This window comes from Crotalus tigris, unplaced genomic scaffold (genome assembly GCF_016545835.1).
Source record: "Crotalus tigris isolate CLP2741 ecotype Arizona unplaced genomic scaffold, ASM1654583v1 scf7180000018040.1558517, whole genome shotgun sequence".
NCBI classification, from domain to species: domain Eukaryota; kingdom Metazoa; phylum Chordata; class Lepidosauria; order Squamata; family Viperidae; genus Crotalus; species Crotalus tigris.
In genome coordinates, this window is record NW_024096790.1 from 124,238 (window position 1) to 147,130 (window position 22,893).

The 22,893-nt window shown below is 38.1% G+C and overlaps 1 protein-coding gene across 1 annotated transcript; it reads left to right on the forward strand.

The window, feature by feature from the left end:
• Positions 1-3,366: 3,366 nt before the first annotated feature.
• Positions 3,367-17,465, forward strand: PSMC1 (proteasome 26S subunit, ATPase 1). The gene is made up of 11 exons (XM_039346930.1): positions 3,367-3,464; positions 4,621-4,674; positions 5,741-5,837; positions 6,439-6,563; positions 7,762-7,947; positions 9,132-9,260; positions 9,821-9,917; positions 11,637-11,826; positions 13,429-13,580; positions 15,838-15,992; positions 17,104-17,465. The coding sequence occupies exons 1-11, from the start codon at positions 3,462-3,464 to the stop codon at positions 17,236-17,238; spliced, it is 1,323 nt and encodes a 440-aa protein (XP_039202864.1). The 5' UTR covers positions 3,367-3,461; the 3' UTR covers positions 17,239-17,465.
• Positions 17,466-22,893: the final 5,428 nt, after the last annotated feature.

Sequence of the window (22,893 nt, forward strand, 5' to 3'; positions counted from 1 at the left end):
ATATCTGCAGCCCATGCATGAAAACCCTACTAAAAAGTGATCCCAAGCTGGCACCACAAGAATTCATCACATGCCCAACCAGGTGTTGAGATTACTTCAGGAGAGGAAAATGTCAACTAATTAAGCCAATTCAGTTTGCATTATTAACACTATTATATTATATATATATATATATATCTGTATGTCAATATATTATAGTACTGCAAGATAGCACGGCAATCAGAGGTTCATTAAAACTAAAGATACATTTATTTAAGGATTGTTGCAATCTCTGCAAGTTTGATGCGCCACAATGGGCGCACAACTTATTAATTATAAGATGAGGCTGTCGGCAGGCCCAGAGGAAGAGAGAGAGGCTTTTGGAGGCAGTGTGCTCCAGGGGCGAAAAGAAGCAAGGCCTCTTTAAGGAAAAGGTGGAAGAGTCAGAATCAGAAAAAGAAAAGGAGGTGAAGTTGTCATGCAGGAATACAAGCTAATTTGAGGGCTAATCCACATAGAGCTCCATTTCCATCTGTCCTGTTTGCCATTGTTCGCTCCCTAAAGATTAAAATGGATGATCTGAAACTTGAGCTGGCCACAAACAAGGAGTGTATATCGGAGGTGGTGACCTTTGAGAGCTGTATGCAACGACATTTAATTTTGATGTATGCCGACTGGTATATATTCAAAGTAACAATAACGTTGTTATTGTTGTTGTTGTTATCACTGGAGAAGAACTTAATGCTGGGAAAGATTGAGGGCAATAGAAGAAGGGGACGACAGAGAATGAAGTGGCTGGCCTACTGAAGTAGTAGGCATGAGCTTAAATGGATTCCAGAAGATGGTAGAATACAGGAAGGCCTGGAGGAACGTTGTCCATGGGGTCACGATGGGTCGGACACGACTTCGCAACTAACATTATTATGTATTTCTGCGTGCATGCACAATCAACAGGCTAAAGATAGAACAAGGGCCTGTGTCACATGGAAAAGTTAACATAATATGGCATGAGTACACCAGGCTATAAAGCAATCTCTTTCTATACAGTCTGTATCTGGAATCGTATGCCTTTTCTGGTCTAGCTAGGCTTAGATAAGCATACATCCCCTTGAGCAGTGATGAGCAATGCCACCTGTAGGTCTGCATGAGCTTTTCACCAAACATGAAATGGCTCTCCTCAAAAAGTCAGATCGCTAGTCACTTTAAACTTCTGATAATAGTCACACTTGTGAGATGAGCAGATATACAATTAAAAAAAAATAAGATAAAAATAAACTTTGGAAAATATTTCCTACTTTCTTTTATCCTGATTAGTAATGTAAACTAATGGATTCTTTTTCATGCATGTTAATGAAAGAAGATATAATTTGGAACTATTTATATTAGAAAAGCGAAATTGTTTGATTTGTGCAAATCTATTTTCAGTTTTGGTTTCTAAGCAGTGAGCAATGTCCAATGTAGTTATAGAGAGACCTCTGCTGGTTTATTTTTTTATCACACTTTTAACAGCAATCAGTTGAAGTATGGCCAATTTTATAGGTGTGTTGTTAAAATTCAAATTCCAACAATCCTGTTCAGGAGAGAAAATAGGAAGGGCATAATAAGACAATTGCAGGCAATAGTGAGGAAGAGACAGGACCTTTAATACATGTGCCAATATTATTTATTGAATTTAAATCTAACATTTCTTATAAGTGGTCAAGGTAACATACATGATAATCTCTCTGATATTATTACCATAATAACTCTATGAGATAGATAAGGATGGGAGAGAATAACTGGTCCAAACTCATCCCATGACCTTTGAACTGAAGTTTACTAATCAAAGTCTACTATTCTAACAATTATATTATTAAGAAGAGAAATAGAGGATGGTAAGAAACCTAAAAAGCCAGTGTGCATATTTGGAAGTTCTTTATTAATTTCATTGGGGAACAAAAGTGAGTTATCACAGGTTTGGTTTGAAAATTGACTACAGGTTGTCCTTGACTTACAACTACAATGGAGCCCATAATTTCTGTTGTTAAGTGAGACATTTGTTAAGTGAGTTTTGCCCCTTTTTACAACCTTTCTTGTCACAGTTGTTAAGTGACTCACTGCAGTTGTTAAATTATTAACATGGTTGTTAAGTGAATCTGGCTTCCCTATTGAATTTTGCTTCTCGGGTGACAAAAGGTGATCACATGACCCAGGATACTGCAAGTCATAAATGAATTAGTTGCCAAGCGTCTGAATTTTGATCATGTGTCCATGGGGACGTTGCAAGTGTCATAAGTGTGAAAAATGGCCATAAGTCATTTTTTCCATGCTATTGTAACTTTGAATGGTCACTTATTGAACTGTTGTAAATCGAGGACTACCTGTATGTAAGAATATAACTAGTACCCTGCTGGATCAGACCTCTGACCCATCTAGTCCAGCAATTTGTTCACACAGTGGTCAACCAACTTCACAGCTGCCCACTGGTCTCCCAGCATATGGCTTTCAGGATCAGTCACACTGACCTCTAGGCTAAAAGTCATTGGTGTCCAACACTTTTTTGAAACCAACCAAACTGGTAGCCAGCACTACATTTAGAAGAATAGAATGGAATAGGAATAGGAATAGGAATAGAATAGAATAGAATAGAATAGAATAGAATAGAATAGAATAGAATAGAAGTCACTTTTAATGTACTAATGTACTAATCAGCAAACATTAAAATAAGATATAGCTCTCAAACTGTAACCACGGCAGTGAATTGTAAAATACAATTGCACGTTGTGTAAATCCTTTTGTCTTGCCCTGATTCTTCCAGGACTCAATTTCATTGGGTGATCTCTGGTTCTAGTAGATCACCCTTAGGAAAGAGAAAACAGCTTCTCCTACTTCCATTTATGCCATTGGTTGTCCTGGTTCTTAACCTTCCTTTTGTAGCAGGCACCTACAAAAAGTGTCAATGGACATATTTGCCTCTCAAGAAATTGTCCTTAAAATATTATTTCAGTTAGGTTTCTGCGCGGTTAAAAGCAAAACAAATGAATTAGAGCAGTGTTTCTCAACCTTGGCAATTTTAAGGCATGTGGATTCAACTCCCAGAATTCCACAGCCAGCATTGCTGGCTGTGGAATTCTGGGAGTTGAAGTCCACATGCCTTAAAATTGTCAAGGTTGAGAAACACTGAATTAGAGCGTAAGCTGTCACGGACCACAGACGTTGCATCTGAAGCACATGAAAGCTTATTTTGTAATTCATCTCTTCGTCTCGTAGATGTCGAAAAAGGACTCATTCTGCCGCAAGGAAGCAACGCGATGATAGACTACTCAATTCCCTCTTTGTCACCACCGCCCTCTGGGAGACGACGATCGCCTAACTCCGCCCTCTTCCCCCCCCCTCTCCCGAGCAGAGAAATGACCCTCCTCGCGCCCTGTATGACGCTTACTTCCGCTCCCGCCCCTCTAGGAAGCCGTTCGATTTCCGGGGTTGGACTGTGAGGAAGCAGGATGGTGAGCAAAAGAGGGGCTTGGGGGGCCGCGGGTGGACTTCTTAAGGCCCGTTTGGAGCCCTTTCCAGTGTCCGCTGGGTGAGACCGATTCCATTAAGCCAAAGTAGTCTTTTCTCCCGCCGTGGGTTCTTTCGGCGCTGTTATGCGATGTCATGATCGCATTGTTTCCATAGCTGAGAAATGGGACGGGGTGGTGGTAGCGGATAGGCCAAAATACCCTTGGATGTGAAGTGGTGGTGACGAGAAGAGCGCTTGATTTTCTTTCTGTCACGATTTTAACTACGATCTTCCTTCAACTAATTGCTGTGGGGTTGTCTAATGTACAGGTGTCATATATAGCCCTCCGTGTAAATATACTTTTTCACATATACACATATAGAAATACACAATATGTATTATATTTACAGGCATACTTATGTGAGCAGGGAATGTTTACAGTTTCTTTTTCCAGAGTTGCATGAGATTGCTAACAGCATCAAAACAGAAAATTCTTGCTTATTGCTCCTTGGGCCAGCTTCAAGCTATATATAGCAGTTAAATGACTCCTAAGGGTATTCCATTAATTATGTTCAATGTTATTTAGTGACCGTAACAGCACAGATACTCTTGTCTGAGATTTTTCAACCAAAATAAATATAGTACTTGTAGAAATATTTGTTTAAGTAAATTCCCATGATGCCTTCTGATTTCTCCAAAAATTAACTGGTAAGTTGGTTGCTGCAGATAATTTAGTATGCTTAAAGTAGAACCCCCCTCTCCCTGTTTTAGTTATCATTTGCTTAACTGGGAATATGATTGTTTTTCCGAATTTTTCCTGAAGTGGTAGTTACCAAAAAGACTCTAAAAAAATAATGTCTTATTTATGCTTAGAAATTCATTTCATCAAAATGAATTGGACCCAGGGGGAAATCAGTGTTGCCTGTATGGGTTTCTTCTTGCATATCAAAAACATTTCCTTATCTTTGTTGTGTAGCATTTCCCTGTTCTGGAGCGTTTTCTGGAACAGTTTTTTAGAGTGAAAGGGGAATTACTTCTGTCTACTTTTTTTGACAGTTGTTTCAGAAGAAAAAAATAATTTGAGTTTGTACATAGTTTATGGTTAATTAGCCTTTTTTCCTTTTCTGAGTTTCATTGATCTTTTGTCTCTTTGAATGTAGGGCCAGAGTCAGAGTGGTGGACACGGACCTGGAGGAGGCAAGAAAGATGACAAAGTAAGGAAAAATAACTGTGTTAAGTAAATATTTGTAGAAAACATCTTCCATGCTGATTAAAATATATTAAGATAATCAAAATATATATTTTCCCTCAGTTATCCTTATTAAATAAAAACTGAGAAAATCAAATATTGTGTTTTTATATATTATGAACCTATGTTGAATTTTCATTGTAGTGATCTAGTTTTCAGAATCATGTAGTTGCTTTTACTGTAGTGTATATGGATAAGTAGCCAGTTTAAATATGCCATGATTTAGGGGGCAATGTAAATATATATATACATTGTTTACTGGTGTACACCGCTTAGAGAGTGCTTGCACTTAAAGCGGTATATAAGTCTCATAAATAAATAAATTTTTATTCATTATAGTTTTTTTTATTTAATCTGGACCTATGATTTAATGGAAACAATGATTCTGCTCAAATTTGCAACTGTCTTGTTTCTAATAGCCATAGCTAAGATAATTCATAGTTCAATGTTCAAATCTATCCTGTAGGCACACTGGTAATAATTATAATTTATTAAGCCTGCATGCTGCCAGACTCCCAATAACTCTGGCCAACTCGCAACTACAAAATTATTAAATAAAAATGGAAAGTGGGACATACCACATGGAATGAAACAAATGGTCTCACTCTCCCTTGCCAAAGGACTGGGTAAAGAGATAGGTCTTCACACCTCTTCTAAACAACAACAGATTGGAGGCTATCCTAATTCCAGAGGTCAGGCGCTGCTACAAAGAATATGTGTTTCTGTGGTCCCAATAGATGACATTTCAATCTGGAACACGCCAAGGTTGAATTGGCTGAGCAGACATTATGGGAGATGGGTAGTCCCTCAAGTAACCAGGCTCTATGCCATGGGGAATTATGAAGTTAAATCCCAATTTATTTAGAAAGCAATATAATAACTTTATAGTTTGGATTAGATGATTTATGAAATATTGGGTAAGGTAGAACTTTTGAAATATTTGACAAAATCTTCTGAAAATTGACTTGAAATCTTAGGTGCATGTTATTTTCTATAAATTGCTTTTTTAATCTGATTTTTAAAATAAAAAGGACAAAAAGAAGAAATATGAACCCCCAGTTCCAACCCGAGTGGGGAAAAAGAAGAAGAAAACAAAGGGACCAGATGCTGCCAGCAAACTTCCACTGGGTAAGCATGGTTTGTATCACCTACTTGAGTAGCTATAGCTAAGATATAGGATAGTTTTTTCAGCATGCAAAAAGCTCCCACTTCATACTTGAGCAATTTAGTTTTCGAAGCTCTGAGCTTGAAACATTGAAGGGCTAAAGAGTAACTGGAACCGAATTAGGTTACTCAGTGGTTTGTTTTGAAATAGAACAAAAACGTAGATATTTTCATCTTTAGGGTACTATATCACAGGATCTGAACATTAAATCATAGAGTTGGAAGAAGCCAGATTTTTAAAATTGATTTCAGGAATTGATTATTTTACAAACATAAAAACATAATTTCTCTTTCCTTAGAATAAGATGCAGCCCTCTCAAGAATTTCTTTAAATTTTGTCCTTGGAATTTGTTTAGGCTCACATATTGCTACATCGGTTCCATACAAAAAGGCAATTTATCCATCAAAAAGCAATGCCCAAAATAATAGGAACAAGAAGCATCCCAGACAAAAGACAGGAATTTAAAAATTATTTTAGTTCGCTGTCCCTTTCTTCAAATCCCCTAAACAAGTTGAATATATTATTCCAGACCCTACATTTAGAAAGTCTTTTATTTAATTGTAGTCACTCCTCATACTCAATGCAGACTCAAATTATTGAAGCTGGAAAGAATTAAAGATTATCTTCTGATGGAGGAAGAGTTCATTAGAAACCAGGAGCAGATGAAACCTTTGGAAGAAAAGCAAGAGGTATGTATGCTTTGAATAGAGGAAGAAACGCTTAAATTCATCTTAGGTTGTGTTTTTTTGTTATCAACTTACTTCTCCTCATTTTGTACCTTCTAACTTCACTTCATTCACCCAGCAAAACAAACTATATGAAAAAGGACAAATGTTAAGTATCTAAAATGCCATGGTACTCTTTCATACCAATTGATGTGAATTTTAAATAAAGGTAGAATGTAACTTAACAGCCACAATTGGAATAAGAATTTCATTGCTAAGTAAGGTAGTTTTTAAGTGAGTTGTGTCTGATTTTACAAAAGATTTAATAAATCTTTGCCACGGTTGTTAATCAAATCACTGCAGTTGTTAAGTGAGTCAAACAGTTGTTAAGTGAACCCAGCTACTCTCAGAGTCCTAGTGGACAATCACTTAAATATGAGCCAGCAGTGTGCTAGGCTGCATTAACAGAGGGATAGAATCAAGATCACATGAAGTGTTAATACCACTTTACAATGCTTTGGTAAGGCCACACTTTGAATACTGCATCCAGTTTTGGTCACCGCGATGTAAAAAAGATGTTGAGACTCTAGAAAGAGTACAGAGAAGAGCAAGAAAGATGATTAGGGGACTGGAGGCTAAAACATATAAGGAACGGTTGCTGAGTTTGTTTCACTTAGTACCTACTTATAGCTAAATGTCTGTTAAATTATGTACTATATGTGTTCATTTAAATGCCATTCAAATATACTTTCCTCATGGAAAAATCTTTTAGACTAACTCTCTTAAATAGTTTGGTGTCATCAAGTAATTTGACTAAATAATCTTGCTGACCTAATTCAGATCATTTAACTCTCAGTCCCAATCTCATATATAATCCTTGTGGGAATCTCAGTATTCATTTTTCCATTTTGAGAAAGGCAGAAAGACCTAGTTTGACACTAGAGATAGATAATACCAATTGAATATTTTAACTTATTTCTGAGAAAGTAATTAAAGTAGCATTTGTGTAAGGTCTTAGTATTAAGATATTACATGCTGAATACTTAGACATTAATGGTGAGATACTTAATACTGAAAGTACTTAGCTGGTTCTTCTGTTTTGGGATTGTTGAGGAAGCCATAAAATTGTCATTTCTTGATTGTGTAATAGATATAGAAATTGTTGGAATGTGTGGCAATTTGTAATACATAATCATAGCCTCTTTTTTGTTCTTGTTTGCAGGAAGAGAGGTCCAAGGTTGATGATCTGAGAGGGACTCCTATGTCTGTAGGGACCTTGGAAGAGATCATTGATGATAATCATGCTATTGTGTCCACATCAGTGGGATCAGAACACTATGTCAGTATTCTTTCTTTTGTAGACAAGGATTTGCTAGAGCCAGGATGTTCAGTTCTACTTAATCATAAGGTAATTCTTGCTTTTTTTTTGTCTGATTAAAAGCACTGAAAGTAGATAAATGTTATGAATATCTTAATATTCATTATCTAGATTAAATTAAAAGTCATTAAGATGTAGACTTTTATCTTGATCAAGACAATGTTGTCTCAGAACAGATTGTACATGACCACTAACAACAGGAAATTCCCCCCTACAGAGATAAAAGAGAAAAAGAACCCACTCAGGCATACATTCATAAATTATAACATTCTTACAGTATTCAGATTAAAAAGAAAAACATTAATGGAAATTTGCTTAGTGGAACCAGTCCTCCAACCAATATGGTGGGCCTATTGGTTTCTTACCTTCCCTCCAAGATGTATGCTAGGTTTACAGCTTGCAAGGGATTTTTTTGTTTCTTTTGGTTATGATTTTTTTTTTAGAAAGCTACAGACTTAGGAAAATTTAAACAGCCGCAGTAGGGGAGATGATAATGCCCCCCACCGAAAATGAAAAGAAGCAAGTTAAGTTGTAATTCTGAGTTATTGTTTATTAGAACCTACCAAGGTTGTAGCATTCTTGGACAAAAAATATAAATACAAATGATGACAGGATTATAATTTACCTACTACTCTGTCTCCAGACTAAGACACATATTGAGTCACACCAAAGTGACAGTAGAGACCAAGTCTGTCTGCTGATCTGTAAAATTATTTGTATTTGTGCGACATAAGTCATTACATAGAGAATGTAAGATGCGACCTGGCTTGTCCACAGTACTTGCTCATCCCTCCCCAAAAGGGTTGAGGTGTGTCCCCATAATTTTCAGATTTGCCAGGAGGCCTTCTCTTTCCTCTGTGGATTGAAAAAGAAATTGTCATCAACTTAACTACACTTAACCAGAAGCTACAGAGTGCCAGTCTCTGAGAAATAGATTTTAGGAACTGAATTTGGCCATATGAAATGTCCTATCAGTCTGCAATAATGCTGTTTCTACTTTATGCTAGTCCTGTAATAGGGCAATGGCTTTAATCACGGATGTCAAACTCGCCACATCATGTGACGTGTCGCGGCGTATCGCGACTTTTTGCATTGCCGGCAATGGGGTGGGCGCAGCTTCAGTATGATGAAACCACCCCACGGGCCGGCAGTTTAACACCCCTGTCTTAAATGCTTTCCTACTATTGGATGCTTCTGCCCATTGCTTTTAACAGGTCCATGCTGTGATTGGTGTCTTGATGGATGACACGGATCCTTTAGTTACAGTGATGAAAGTGGAAAAAGCCCCACAAGAGACATATGCAGATATTGGAGGCCTGGATAACCAAATTCAAGAAATCAAGGTATTAATATTTCTTGCATTGTCCAATAGCGGAAAAATGCCAGAACATTTTATTACTAGATGATGCCTTAGAATTGCAATACTTCTATTTCGGTTCCAGGTGACTTTTATTTAAATGGCTTTGGTATTTTGCTTACTTCAATAACTGCTTACTTGAAATAGTAGTTTTGATAATTGCCACTGCCACCATCTCTTCTCCATGGAGATGCTTTTCTGCCCAAGGAATGCGTACATATAGTTTCCATTTATATAAGTTTTTGTAAGTTCCATGCTGAGATACATTCTTTGACCCAATACCTCAGAACCTTCCTCAAGTCTTTCCTGTTTAAGAGCCTAAATTCTTAAACTAGCTCTAATCTCTAGGTATGTCAATCAAAAGAGTATAGACAAATATTTTTAAAGAAATTTCTAAGGTGGAGTAACTTGCAGTGTGTATCATAAAGATATGTGACTAGATGAGCTAGTCTTTCTTTCCCTCCTTTGATTTTCTAACCAGAAGGAGCCTTAGGTTGATAAAAGGCTTGATCAACCTTGAAAGTTTATGTAATTTCTTCCTTCTAGGAATCTGTGGAACTACCTTTGACTCATCCTGAGTATTATGAAGAAATGGGAATAAAGCCACCCAAAGGCGTTATTCTGTATGGGCCTCCTGGCACAGGTAATTTTTTTTCTTGTATTTTTATAGCAGCATATGGCATTAATACATTTATTACAGAATAATATATTGAAGTGTTTATATCAATAAAGCCAATCATTCTGCCTTAGCATATGCCTCATCGTACTGGCTGAAAGCTATAATCAATGTATTATTGCTATTCTTGAAATTGGCCTTTATGATTTGATGGTCTTCACGAAGAGCTAACACGTAACTTATTTACATCTTAGCTTGTTTACCCCCATCAGAAAGAGATCAGATAGTTGTCAAGAAATCAGGTAGTGTTTTCAGGATATGTGGTGCAGAAACTAACTGATACTGGTATTTCTCAAGCAGTGATATGAGTCACTAGTGACAGAAATGAAGAACGTTTCCATGAGAGAAAACAGTATAACAGCCAGGATCCAGTAGAGCATCCTGAGGTAAAGGAAAGAGAGCATTGTAGCAGAATATTTTCCTAAACTTGAATTTAGGAGCCAAATCCAGATCTCTTCCATTAGTTAGATGGAATTTTTAGATTAGACTTAGGACAAGACTCCTTCCTCAATAAGTAATGCTATTTCACTTCCTGTAAATTTTCACTATTTTACAGTTAAAAGAAAAAAAATGATCCACAACAGCAATTTTAATGACCTTGAAATTATCATAATACCATAATAGAACAGCTGTAAGAAAGCTTTTTATTTCTACCTTGATTTTTTGATAAAACAATTGATTAACTTAAAGCATGGACGTTTAGAATCACTGAACAATTTGGAACCAGAGTTGAATTCATATTTGTTTAATAAATCTGTATGATGGTTTATTTTCATTTTGACTTTCTGTCCAATTTATACAAAGTGATGACAGATAAACTTATTAGATCCATTCCACACGGTTCTCAGAGCCCAATCAGGCTTTAATTCTTCAACTTTGTAAAAAAGGGGAATCAGTCACACTTGTGAATCCATCCTGCCTTCCCTTCTTATATTGTGGGCAAATTTTATCTATGAAAGCATGGTGTATCCATGGGGAACCAGAGGGTAGATACCTTATCAAGCCAAATCAGATTTTGTTATCAGTTTGGAAAATGATAGTGTAAGCAATGTGTGTGTGTGTGTGTGCACGCGTGCACATGTACATACATACATGGAGAAAGTAGATAGAAATATATGAACCGAACCGCTTCCCCTCAGATATGGAAAATTATGAGAAGATGTTTTTGAAAATTAGGACACTATGGATGATTCTGCACCCCAAGTGGAACTATGCTTCTCATATTAATTTGCATAGACATAGTGTGTGAGATCTGTCAGTCCTTTGATGCTGAAACTGCTGTCTTTTAAGGAAGTATGGTTGATTTGATTAGTTCATTCTATTACTTTCTTTGCATAGATTCACCTGTAAGAATAAAATAATTTCCTATTCCAAATATGAAAGCGACAAAGAGTACTTTCTGAGCATCTTTTTAAATTGACAGGAAATCAGTTTATCTGTTCCTGCTTCTCCTTCTGTACTTCAGACAGTGAATTCAAATAGGAAAAAATCTGTTTTCGTGTCTCAAGCATGTAAATACTTCCAAGGTATAACTCCATTGTTTATTGATTTAAATGCCAGACTTGATCTATAGTAGATAGCTTGAGGACTTTTGTCAATATTCTGATTTGGGTGATTGCCTTCATGCATGTATGTGTAACACAAGTTGGAGCATGTGCTAAATTTCTGACATTTTGTATTAAACAGGTAAAACGTTATTAGCCAAAGCAGTGGCAAATCAGACTTCTGCCACCTTCCTGAGAGTGGTTGGTTCTGAACTTATCCAGAAATATCTGGGAGATGGTCCAAAACTTGTTCGAGAACTTTTTCGAGTAGCTGAAGAGCATGCCCCGTCAATTGTCTTCATTGATGAAATTGATGCCATAGGTACCAAAAGGTAGGGTGTTATATTCTCATGCTGAGCATCACATGCATATCATTTAACACTCTTTCCTTTTTTTTAAAAAAAAAAAACCTGGTTTTCAGAAGTAAGAGTTTGAATAACTAGAAGCGAAGTGTATGCTGTCCCATCTTCAATTGTAAGAAAATTGTCAACCCTTATATTTGTAGGAGCACATTAGTGCTAGCGTGCTTCAGGCTAAAATGTCTTAGCTAAACCATTTGTTTAATTTATAAGATATTTAACTGTTATCTCTAAAACCTGACATTTTTAAAAACAAAGGGAGCAGGGCTAATATGGAATGGATAGCTAGAAAGCAATTTTTCTTTTTCATGAATTCAGACTCAATAATTGTTTGTGAAATTATACAATTATTACTGAGTTTCTTTCCTTTATTTTCTTTTGGAATTCAAGACTAGGAACACTCCTTTACTTTTATGCTCACCACAACCTTGTAAATTAGGTTTGGGGGGAGGTTTTAAACTTGAGTCTTTTGCATCCCCGTCCAACATGCTGATCACTCACTACACTGACATTTTATGTTTGCCAAGAATAAAGTACTAGAGGCAAGAGATAAGCCTGAAAAGGAGATGGGTGGGAAATACCTTGTTGGAAATACTTCCGAAAAGGGAGTAATGGGAATGGAGGCAGGAGAAAGGGAAATCCCATTGTGGTTACTTTTGCCAATCAATGGAGTTATAGAGGACATCACTCCATCCTCCCCCTTGAATGTAGAAAGGCTGTGGCTGGATTTCATAACATTTCTGGAGAATTAGCTGGGAGTACAATACAAACCATTTGCTTCAATAATGTTTACTACAGATTAAATCTGCATAAATTTTCATCTGCCATTTTTCTTCTCTTCCTTTCTTCCCATAGCCATGCTCATTCTGTTTTCTCCCTCTCTTTTTTTTCTGCTTCTGCTACAAGGAGGCAGAGTATGTGTGGAAGGGAGAATTATTTATGTGTATATGCAGATGGAGGAACAAATTTAGGAACAAGTAGTTTATTTTACAATCAGTTGATTTTGATTTGTTATTGAGTCATTTAATATTGGCATATTTTTTTACAGCTTTGTTCTTTTTTGGAGTTTACTCTGTGGCAAATATGTACATAAATAAAAATACATCATGCATGCTAGTTTGTTGAAGAAAGATAATCTTTAGTATTGACTGAGTGAACATGGTGAGGAAAGGAGCTGATGAATTCTGTATGTGCTTATAATAATTCCTTATCTAATATTTAATTTTTGAAGATACATCTTTAAATAGGAATCACTTGGAGCAGAAACATAGTTGCAAATACAAACTGCTATTATGGATTATGGATTACTGTGGCCATATTTTAACTGGGAATTTAAGAAATGCTGCTCATAGCGTACTTTTAACTGTAGACCCTGTTATACTCTAATCAGAGTTTTTAATCAAACTTCAGAAGTGATGTCTTATCCTGGGCAAACAGTGTTCTGTGTATTCCTTCTATCAAAACGTGTAATTCATTGCCCTGTGGCTTCTCAGTTGATTACTGTAGGTAAAGAAAAATATTGTGTTCTATGGGTATTCTAATCTTAATGTAGGTATTTTTTTTCCTATTTCAAAGGTATGATTCTAACTCAGGGGGAGAAAGGGAAATCCAGAGAACAATGTTGGAGTTGCTGAACCAATTAGATGGGTTTGATTCACGTGGAGATGTAAAAGTGATCATGGCTACTAACCGAATAGAAACATTGGATCCAGCTTTGATCAGACCAGGTAAAAAGCATGATGGTCACATTTAACTACTTAAAATCTAACTACTTCTAATGGTTAGTTTCATGTAGAATTGTGTGATCTGTTCCCTATATGTCATTGTGTTTCCTAGAGCGTTCTGTGTTTTTCATTAGAATGGGTTGATCCAAGCTGATCTGGGCATGGTTTGAAAAAAACTTGGGAATCAGATCACATCCAAAGCTTGAAATGTTTTGCTCTTTCAAAAGGTTTACTTTTCACTCAAATTGGCCTGCTCAGGGAGAAAACCAGTATTCTAGGGAATGAATTACTGCATTTTCTACAAATTTTATAGCTTTCTTTCTGAAGCGTTTATATATGTTTGTATGCATGTGTGCATATGTGTATGTATGTATGTATTTTATTTTTATGATTAATGATCACATAATTCTCAGTGATTAACAATATTAAAAGTAATAAAATCCTATACAAAAACATAAAACACATACCAGCCAAGGGAACATTGCAAAAACACCAGTCAAAACAATCAGGCAACAAGCTGAAACACAGAACCAATTCTTCAAGGCCTTGTGGAAGGCCAGCAGGGTTGGGGCCAATCAGACCTCCAGAAAGAAGATGGATGGATGGCATGGTAGAAAAAGTTCTCCTCTTGGGCCCTGGGAGCACACACTCTTGCTGGATCAGATGGATTGAATAGAAATAGACATATATTAAATTTTACCATATTGTATAAGCCAGGGGTAGGCAACCCAAAACACTCAAAGAGCCACTTGGACCCGTTTCCCACCAAAAACAAAACACCGGGAGCCGCAAAACCCTTTTGATATCTAAAATGAAGATAACACTGCATATATCCTTTTTTACCTTTATTATTGGTGTGTGTGTTTGTGTATGTGTGTGTGTGTATGTATGTATATATATATATGTATACACACACTTTAAAAATAAAAGTAAAAATATGACTCTTGGGAATATCCATACTATTAAAACAATGATCACCAAGAGAATGCTTTAAGAGAATAAAATTACATACACACAAAGGTAAAAAAAGGATATATGCAGTGTTATCTTCATTTTAGATGTCAAAAGGGTCTCTCTCTCTGTCTGTCTCTCTCCCTCCCTCACTCTCTATCTGCCCTTGGTCTGCCACTCCTCTTCTCCCACTCTCTTTCTTTCTCTCTTTCTTTCTCTCTCTCTTTCCTCTCTCTCTCTCTCTCCCCCCCTCTCTCTCTCTTTCTCTCTCTCTCTTTCTCCCCCCCCTCCTATCTGCTGCTCACCTGGCAAGCTTCAAGCTGTTGTCCAATCAGGGGTAAGCAATCTCGTCTCTTTAATGACTCATGGACTTCAACTCCCAGAATTCCTGAGTCAGCCTAGCTGGGCTAGCTAGCTCTCTCCTGCCCTTCCTGCTTCCTGCTTCCTGCAGAAGCGCAGCAAAGGGAGGAACTCCGCCCAGTAAGCTTTTCAGCTCCTCGGAGAACACTGTGAGTGCACTCTCTTTTACACACACACAAACACACACACACACACACAGAGAGAGAGAGAGAGAGAGAGAGAGAGAGAGAGAGAGAGAGAGAGAGAAGCAGGGAAGCGCAATTGCCTCTCTCTGTCTCTGTCTCTCTCTGCAAAGGCAGAGGAGCCACAGGGGAAGGCTCAAAAAGCCGCATGCGGCTCCGGAGCCACAGATTGCCAATCTGTGGTGTAACCCCATATACACACACAAAGGATCTCCCTTAAGACCTTTCTTAAGGACTCTTCATTCTTTGGGGGATGGTGGGAACATGCGGAATTTTGGGGAAGTGTCATGACTACCTTTTCACACAAAGGGCTTGCAAGGATGGGAGATAGATCTTATTACTCAATATTTTTTTTTCAATCGTCGATTTGCCACATCCGCAGCCAAACTGAAAAAGCACAGTATGACAACTGATACTAATTAAATCCATGCGATTGGGATTAAGTAAAGTTTCTGGAGTGCCTATTCATGTAACTTGATATTGAACAGTATATGAAATAATTTGAAATATAAATATTTGTGTGGCTTACAAAATTTGAGGGAAGAAATGTTTTGGTTCATCAATTAGGAGAAATTATTTTATTTGTTATGTAGGGAGAAAATAAAAATGAAATTCTGTGCATCTGATATAACTGTCCAAAGATGCACTAGTATTTTCTGAGATAGTATCAAGGCCAAATAATGTTATTTTCCAAGGAAAACTTTCTATTTTTGATTTCACAAGCAAAAATCTGAAATAGCTAATAGGTTTTTTTTTCTAAATTCTAGGACGTATTGACAGGAAGATAGAATTTCCTCTGCCGGATGAAAAAACGAAAAAGCGCATCTTTCAGATTCATACCAGCAGAATGACTTTGGCAGTTGATGTTACTCTAGATGAGTTGATAATGGCTAAAGATGATCTGTCTGGGGCAGATATAAAGGTAAAATCCTTGATAACAAATGATTTTTTTTCCCCCAGAGTAAATTTATTGAGCTTTTGTGTCATGCAGTATTTTGCATCCCTTTGCATGAAGACTTTCCTACAAATGCCTTTTGTTTAACCAGTCATTAAAGAAATTGTGGCTTTGCAGTTTTGCTTCCAGAAAGCCCCAATCACTTTCTTTTTCTTTTTCACCGATTTTAAAAAGGCACTTGTTTTTCTACTTCTTGATACAGGTAGTTTATTTACTAACTATTCAAAGTTACAGTGGCACTGAAAAAAATGACCTATGATCCCTTTTCAAACCTAGGACCATTGCACCATCTCCTTGGTCATGTGATCAAATTTCAGATGGTTCGTAACTGGTTCATATTTATGTCAGTTGCAGTGTCCCTGGGTCAGGTAATCACCTTTTGCAGCCTTCTGACAAGCAAAGTCAACAGAAAAGTCAGGTTGACTTAACAGCCACGTTAGCAACTTAACCATAGCAGAAATTCAGTTAACAGCTGTGGCAAGAAAAATTGTAAAATGGGGCAAAACTCACTTAGCAACTGTCTCGCTTAGCAGTAGAAATTTTGGGCTCAATTCTAGTTATAAGCTGAAGACTACCTGTAATAAATATTTCATTGTTATGGCAGTCTTTTCTGAGTGAAGGGGATGTTCTCTCCCCCCCCCCCCCCAAAAAAAAATTGGAAAGGCTTTAATGGTCATTGTTGGGATGGGAAAAGTCATCAATGGAAGAGAAAATGAACATTTGGCCACCTCTCAGAGTTGCATGCTTGGTGTAAAAAGCTTGTAGGAATGTTAGTGGCTAAGCAAGTCAGCCTATATATCTATCAAAAGTTACTGACCTCTGTTGTGAGCAGCATGTTGCATTCTTTCAGGGGAGTTACAATTAGAGAGGGAAAAATAATCTAATATTAGTAATGATTGCTGTGCATTGCAGTCAAATCATCTTTGTTTCTAATTAATGAATATTTAATGCCGTTCTTTCTACCCTATGGTTTCTAGTATACATGAGGGCCACCAGCTTGTTTGAACGTCATTGGTTCTTAGCACTTCATATAGGTCAGACTCCTGTTTTTCTAATCAAATGCTTCCATTTCTAATAGGCCATTTGCACAGAAGCTGGTTTGATGGCTCTGCGTGAACGAAGGATGAAAGTAACAAATGAAGACTTCAAAAAATCAAAAGAAAATGTTCTTTATAAGAAACAGGAAGGCACTCCAGAAGGCCTCTACCTTTAACTTCCCCACCTTTGTTTTGGTCATAGGTTGGGGTTAATTGCTTGAACCTTCTTTTTTTTTTTTCCTTTAGAATGTGGAAAAGGCTTTAGAGAGCAAGGTGTTAACTGAATACAAAAAGAAGCTATTGCTGCTGAAAGTATGATAATTCACTTATTGTGAATGTCTGTGTATTGTGGCATACGTTCATTGTGAAATACTTTGTCATTAAAAATGGATTTCCAAGTGAATTGGGATGATTGGATTAGAATTTAAGCAAAGATGGGCTTTTAATGTGTGTCCCAGGTGTTCTGTTGCCTCTCAGGCTACAAATTGATATTTTTAGCAGACTCTGCAAATGTTTTGTAATTGGTTGTGACACTTAGTCTAAAGTGCAGCCGAATGTGCGTTGCTTGAATTTACATATATATCCAGAAAGGTACTGAAAAATGTTGTTGTTAATTGCGAAGTCGTGTCCGACCCATCGCGACCCCATGGACAACATTCCTCCAGGTCTTCCTGTCCTCTACCATCTTCTGGAGTCCATTTAAATTCACACCTACTGCTTCAGTGACTCCATCCAGCCATCTCATTCTCTGTCGTCCCCTTCTTCTATTGCCCTCAATCTTTCCCAGCATTAGGCTCTTCTCCAGTGAATCTTTCCTTCTCATTAGGTGGCCAAAGTACTTGAGTTTCAGCTTCAGGATCTGGCCTTCTAAAGAGCAGTCGGGGTTGATCACTTCTAGGACCGACCGGTTTGAACGCCTTGCAGTCCAAGGGACTCGCAAGAGTCTTCTCCAGCACCATAGTTCAAAGGCCTCAATTCTTTTGCACTCAGCCTTTCTTATGGTCCAACTTTCACAGCCATACATTGCAACTGGGAAAACCATGGCCTGGACTATACGCACTTTTGTTGGCATGGTGATGTCTCTGCTTTTTAGTATGCTGTCTAGATTTGCCATAGCTTTCCTCCCCAGGAGCAAGCGTCTTTTAATTTCTTGGCTGCAGTCCCCATCTGAGGTGATCTTGGAGCCCAGAAAAATAAAATCTGTCACTACCTCCATTTCTTCCCCATCTATTTGCCAGGAATTGAGAGGGCCGGATGCCATGATTTTGGTTTTCTTAATGTTGAGTTTCAAGCCAACTTTTGCACTCTCCTTCTTCACCCGCATCAAGAGGCTCTTTAGTTCCTCTTCACTTTCTGCCATTAGAGTGGTATCATCTGCATATCTTAGGTTGTTGATATTTCTCCCGGCAATCTTAATTCCAACTTTTGATTCATCTAGCCCTGCCTTTCTCATGATGTGCTCTGCATATAAATTAAATAGGCAGGGTGACAGTATACAGCCTTGCCGGACTCCTTTTCCAATTTTGAACCAATCAGTGGTTCCGTGTTCGGTTCTCACTGTTGCTTCTTGACCCGCATATAGGTTTCTCAAGAGACAAATGAGATGGTCTGGTACTCCCATCTCTTTAAGAACTTGCCACAATTTGTTGTGATCCACACAATCAAAGGCTTTTGCATAGTCAATGAAGCAGAAGTAGATGTTTTTCTGGAACTCCCTAGCTTTCTCCATGATCCAGCGTATGTTGGCAATTTGATCTCTAGTTCCTCTGCCTCTTCGAAATCCTGCCTGTACTTCTGGTAGTTCTCGATCCACATACTGCTGGAGTCTAGCTTGTAGGATTTTAAGCATAACTTTACTAGCATGTGAAATGAGTGCAATGGTGCGATAGTTTGAACATTCTTTGGCATTGCCTTTCTTTGGAATTGGAATGTAAACTGACCTTTTCCAATCCTGTGGCCACTGTTGAGTTTTCCAAATTTGCTGGCAAATTGAGTGTAGCACTTTTACTGCATCGTCTTTTAAGATTTTGAATAGCTCAGCTGGAATACTGTCACCTCCACTAGCTTTGTTGTTGCTCAGATTTTCTAAGGCCCATTTCACTTCACATTCTAGGATGTCTGGTTCGAGGTCAATGACCATCTCATTGTGGTTATCTGGGATGTTAAGCTCATTCTTGTATAGTTCTTCTGTGTAGTTTTGCCATCTCTTCTTAATCTCTTCTGCCTCTGTTAGGTCTCTGCCATTTTGGTCCTTTATCATGCCCATCTTTGCATGAAACGTTCCCTTCATATCTCCAATTTTCTTGAAGAGATCTCTGGTCCTCCCTATTCTGTTGTTTTCTTCTATTTCTTTGCACTGTTCATTTAAGAAGGCATTCTTATCTCTTCTAGCTACTCTCTGGAATTCTGCATTCAATTGGGTGTATCTTTCTCTTTCTCCTTTGACTTTCGCTTCCCTTCTTTCCTCAGCTATTTGCAAAGCTTCCTCAGACAGCCACTTTGCTTTCTTGCATTTCTTTTTCTTTGGGATGGTTTTAGTTGCTACCTCTTGTACAATGTTGCGAACTTCCATCCATAGTTCTTCAGGCACTCTGTCTATCAGATCCAGTTCCTTAAATCTATTTGTCACCTCTACTGTATATTCATCAGGAATATGATTTAGTTCATACCTGAGTGGCCTAGTGCTTTTCCCTACTTTTTTCAATTTAAGCCTAAATTTTGCAACGAGAAGCTCATGATCTGAGCCACAGTCAGCTCCTGGTCTTGTTTTTACTGACTGTATAGAGCTTCTCCATCTTTGGCTGCAGAGTACATAGTCAATCTGATTTCTATGTTGACCGTCTGGTGATGTCCATGTGTAGAGCCGTCTCTTGGGTTGTTGGAAAAGAGTGTTTGTTATGACCATCGTATTCTCTTGACAAAATTCTATTAGCCTGTGCCCTGCTTCATTTTGTTCTCCAAGGCCAAACTTGCCTGTTATTCCGGTTATCTTTTGGCTTCCTACCTTAGCATTCCAATCCCCCATGATGATAAGGACATCATTTTTTGGTGTTAATTCTATAAGGTGCTGTAGGGCTTCATAGAACCGGTCAATTTCATCCTCTTCAGCACCAGTGGTTGGGCATAGATTTGGACTATTGTGATATTGAATGGTTTGCCTTGGATTCGAATTGAGATCATTCTGTCATTTTGGGGATTGTATCCCAGTATTGCTTTTCCTATTCTTTTATTGACTATGAAGGCTACTCCATTTCTTCTGAGGGATTCTTGCCCACAGTAGTATACATGATGGTCATCTGAGTTAAATTCACCCATTCCTGTCCATTTTAGTTTGCTGATTCCTAAGATGTCGATGTTCAGTCTTGTCATCTCTTTTTTGACTACGTCTAGCTTGCCTTGATTCATGGATCTTACATTCCAGGTTCCTATGGAGAAAAAAATCTTTACAGCATCGGACTTTCCTTTCACCACCAGATATATCCACAGCTGAGCGTCCTTTCGGCTTTGGCCCAGTCGCTTCATTCTTTCTGGCGCTACTAGTACTAGCCCTCTGCTCTTCCCCAGTAGCATATTGGACACCTTCCGACCTGAGGGGCTCATCTTCCAGCGTCATATCTTTTTTCCTTTTAGTACTGTCCATGGGGTTTTCATGGCAAAGATACTGGAGTGGTTTGCCATTTCCTTCTCCAGTGGATCACATTTTGTCAGAACTCTCTGCTATAACCTGTCCGTCTTGGGTGGCCCTGCACGGCATAGCTTATAGCTTCATTGAGTTACGCAAGCCCCTTCGCCACGACAAGGCAGTAATCCATAAAGGGGTACTGAAAAATATAGTGATGGAAATACTGCAGAAGGACATGATTTGTGGAAAATCCATGCAGTTCTCGGGGAAAAAAAGTTTTGAAACAGAACTGCTGTCTGCAGTGAAAATGGTTTTGATGTCTGAGAAGACTCTTCTTCCATTTCATTTAGTTCTCAGTCCCCTAAGGCTATAGTTTGCCAAATCACACATACATAAGCAATGAGGTTTCATTGCCAAAGTTGTTTGGACAAAAGTAAATCATCTTTAAAAGCAGCCAATTTCTCCCTTGCACCACTATAGTCAAGTTGTGCTGATTCAGTTCCTGCAACTCCAGTAATCACAATTTGTTCAAAAAAGTGAAAGTAGCCGTTGTATAGGAGAACATTTTCCAAATTTGACAGGGAAATGTAAAATTATGGAAATTAATTTAATTATGGAAAATTAAACATCCATTCTATCTTTAAATGAGATACTCTGATTAAACTCCCAGCTGAGTACATAAAGTTTTATTCATTCTAGTGCAGACCTGGGCATTTACGGCCCCACAGGCTACATCCAGCCCCTTAGCTCTTCCTGTCTGACCCATGTGAAGCCAATCAGAAATTAGAAATCAAATGGTAAATACGTGCACTGCAGAGAGCAGGAGAAGCTTCCAAATCAGGTCCAGCTCTGCACAGTTGCTATGTGCTCCTTTGGTCAGCTGTCAGCCATGGGAGAGCAAGACAAAAGTGGGCTTTTCTACGCCAGTGCAGTGCTCACCCTTCGCCTGGAGGAGCCTGAGGAGTTGAGGTGAGAAAGTTTGAGGACATCAAATTAGATTACTTCTTCCACAATAATCCCAGTTTCTCATTTGGCCCCTTGGAAAAATTAATTGCCCGCCCCTGCTCTAGTGTTTAATATGCATTCCCACCTTACCAATGGGACAGATTCAGTATTGGAAGGTTCTTATATACCATTAAGAATGCTGGTGCTTTTTGTGTTTGGGTTACTTGGTATGCTCAAAACAAGCTTTGTGGACTTAATAAAGTGAAAAATTAAAAATCTGTCCTTTTCTTAAAGGTATAAATGGAATTTGGGTTGGTACCTATTCTGCTTATTCATTCTGGTATTAAAAAGATTTGATAGTTAACAAGCAATGCATAACCTTGCCCAGGGCCCTTTGCAAAGGAGACTAAACAGAACTGCAGTGAGGGGAAAAAAATATACAATCCCCTGCTGATTTTGTACGTTTGCCCACTGAAAGAAATGATCAGTCTATAATTTTAATGGTAGGTTTATTTTAACAGTGAGAGAATAACACCAAAAAAATCCAGAAAAACACATTTTAAAAAAGTTATAAATTGATTTGCATTTTAATGAGTGAAATAAGTATTTGATCCCCTATCAGCAAGATTTCTAGCTTCCAGGTGTCTTTTATACAGGTAACGAGCGGCAGTTAGGAGCACTCTCTTAAAGGGAGTGTTTCTAATCTCAGCTTGTTACCTGTATAAAAGACACCTGTCCACAGAAGCAATCAGATTCCAAACTCTCCACCATGGCCAAGACTAAAGAGCTGTCCAAAGATATCAGGGACAAGATTGTAGACCTACACAAGGTTGGAATGGGCTACAAGACCTATCACCAAGCAGCTTGGTGAGAAGGTGACAACGGTGTGATTATTCAGCCCAGGACTACATGGGAGGATTTTGTCAATGATCTCAAGGCAGCTGGAATCATAGTCACGAAAACAGTTGGTAACACACTATGCCATGAAGTACTGAAATCCTGCAGTGCCCGCAAGGTCCCCCTGATCAAGAAAGTACATATACAGGTCCGTCTGAAGTTTGCCAATGAACATCTGAATGATTCAGAGGAGAACTGGAGGGAAAGTTATGGTCAGATGAGTCCAAAATTGAGCTCTTTGGTATCAACTCACCGTGTTTGGAGGAGGAATGCTGCCTATGACCCCAAGAACAGTATCCCCACTGTCAAACATGAAGGTGGAAACATTTTGCTTTGGGGGTGTTTTTCTGCTAAGGGGATAGGACAA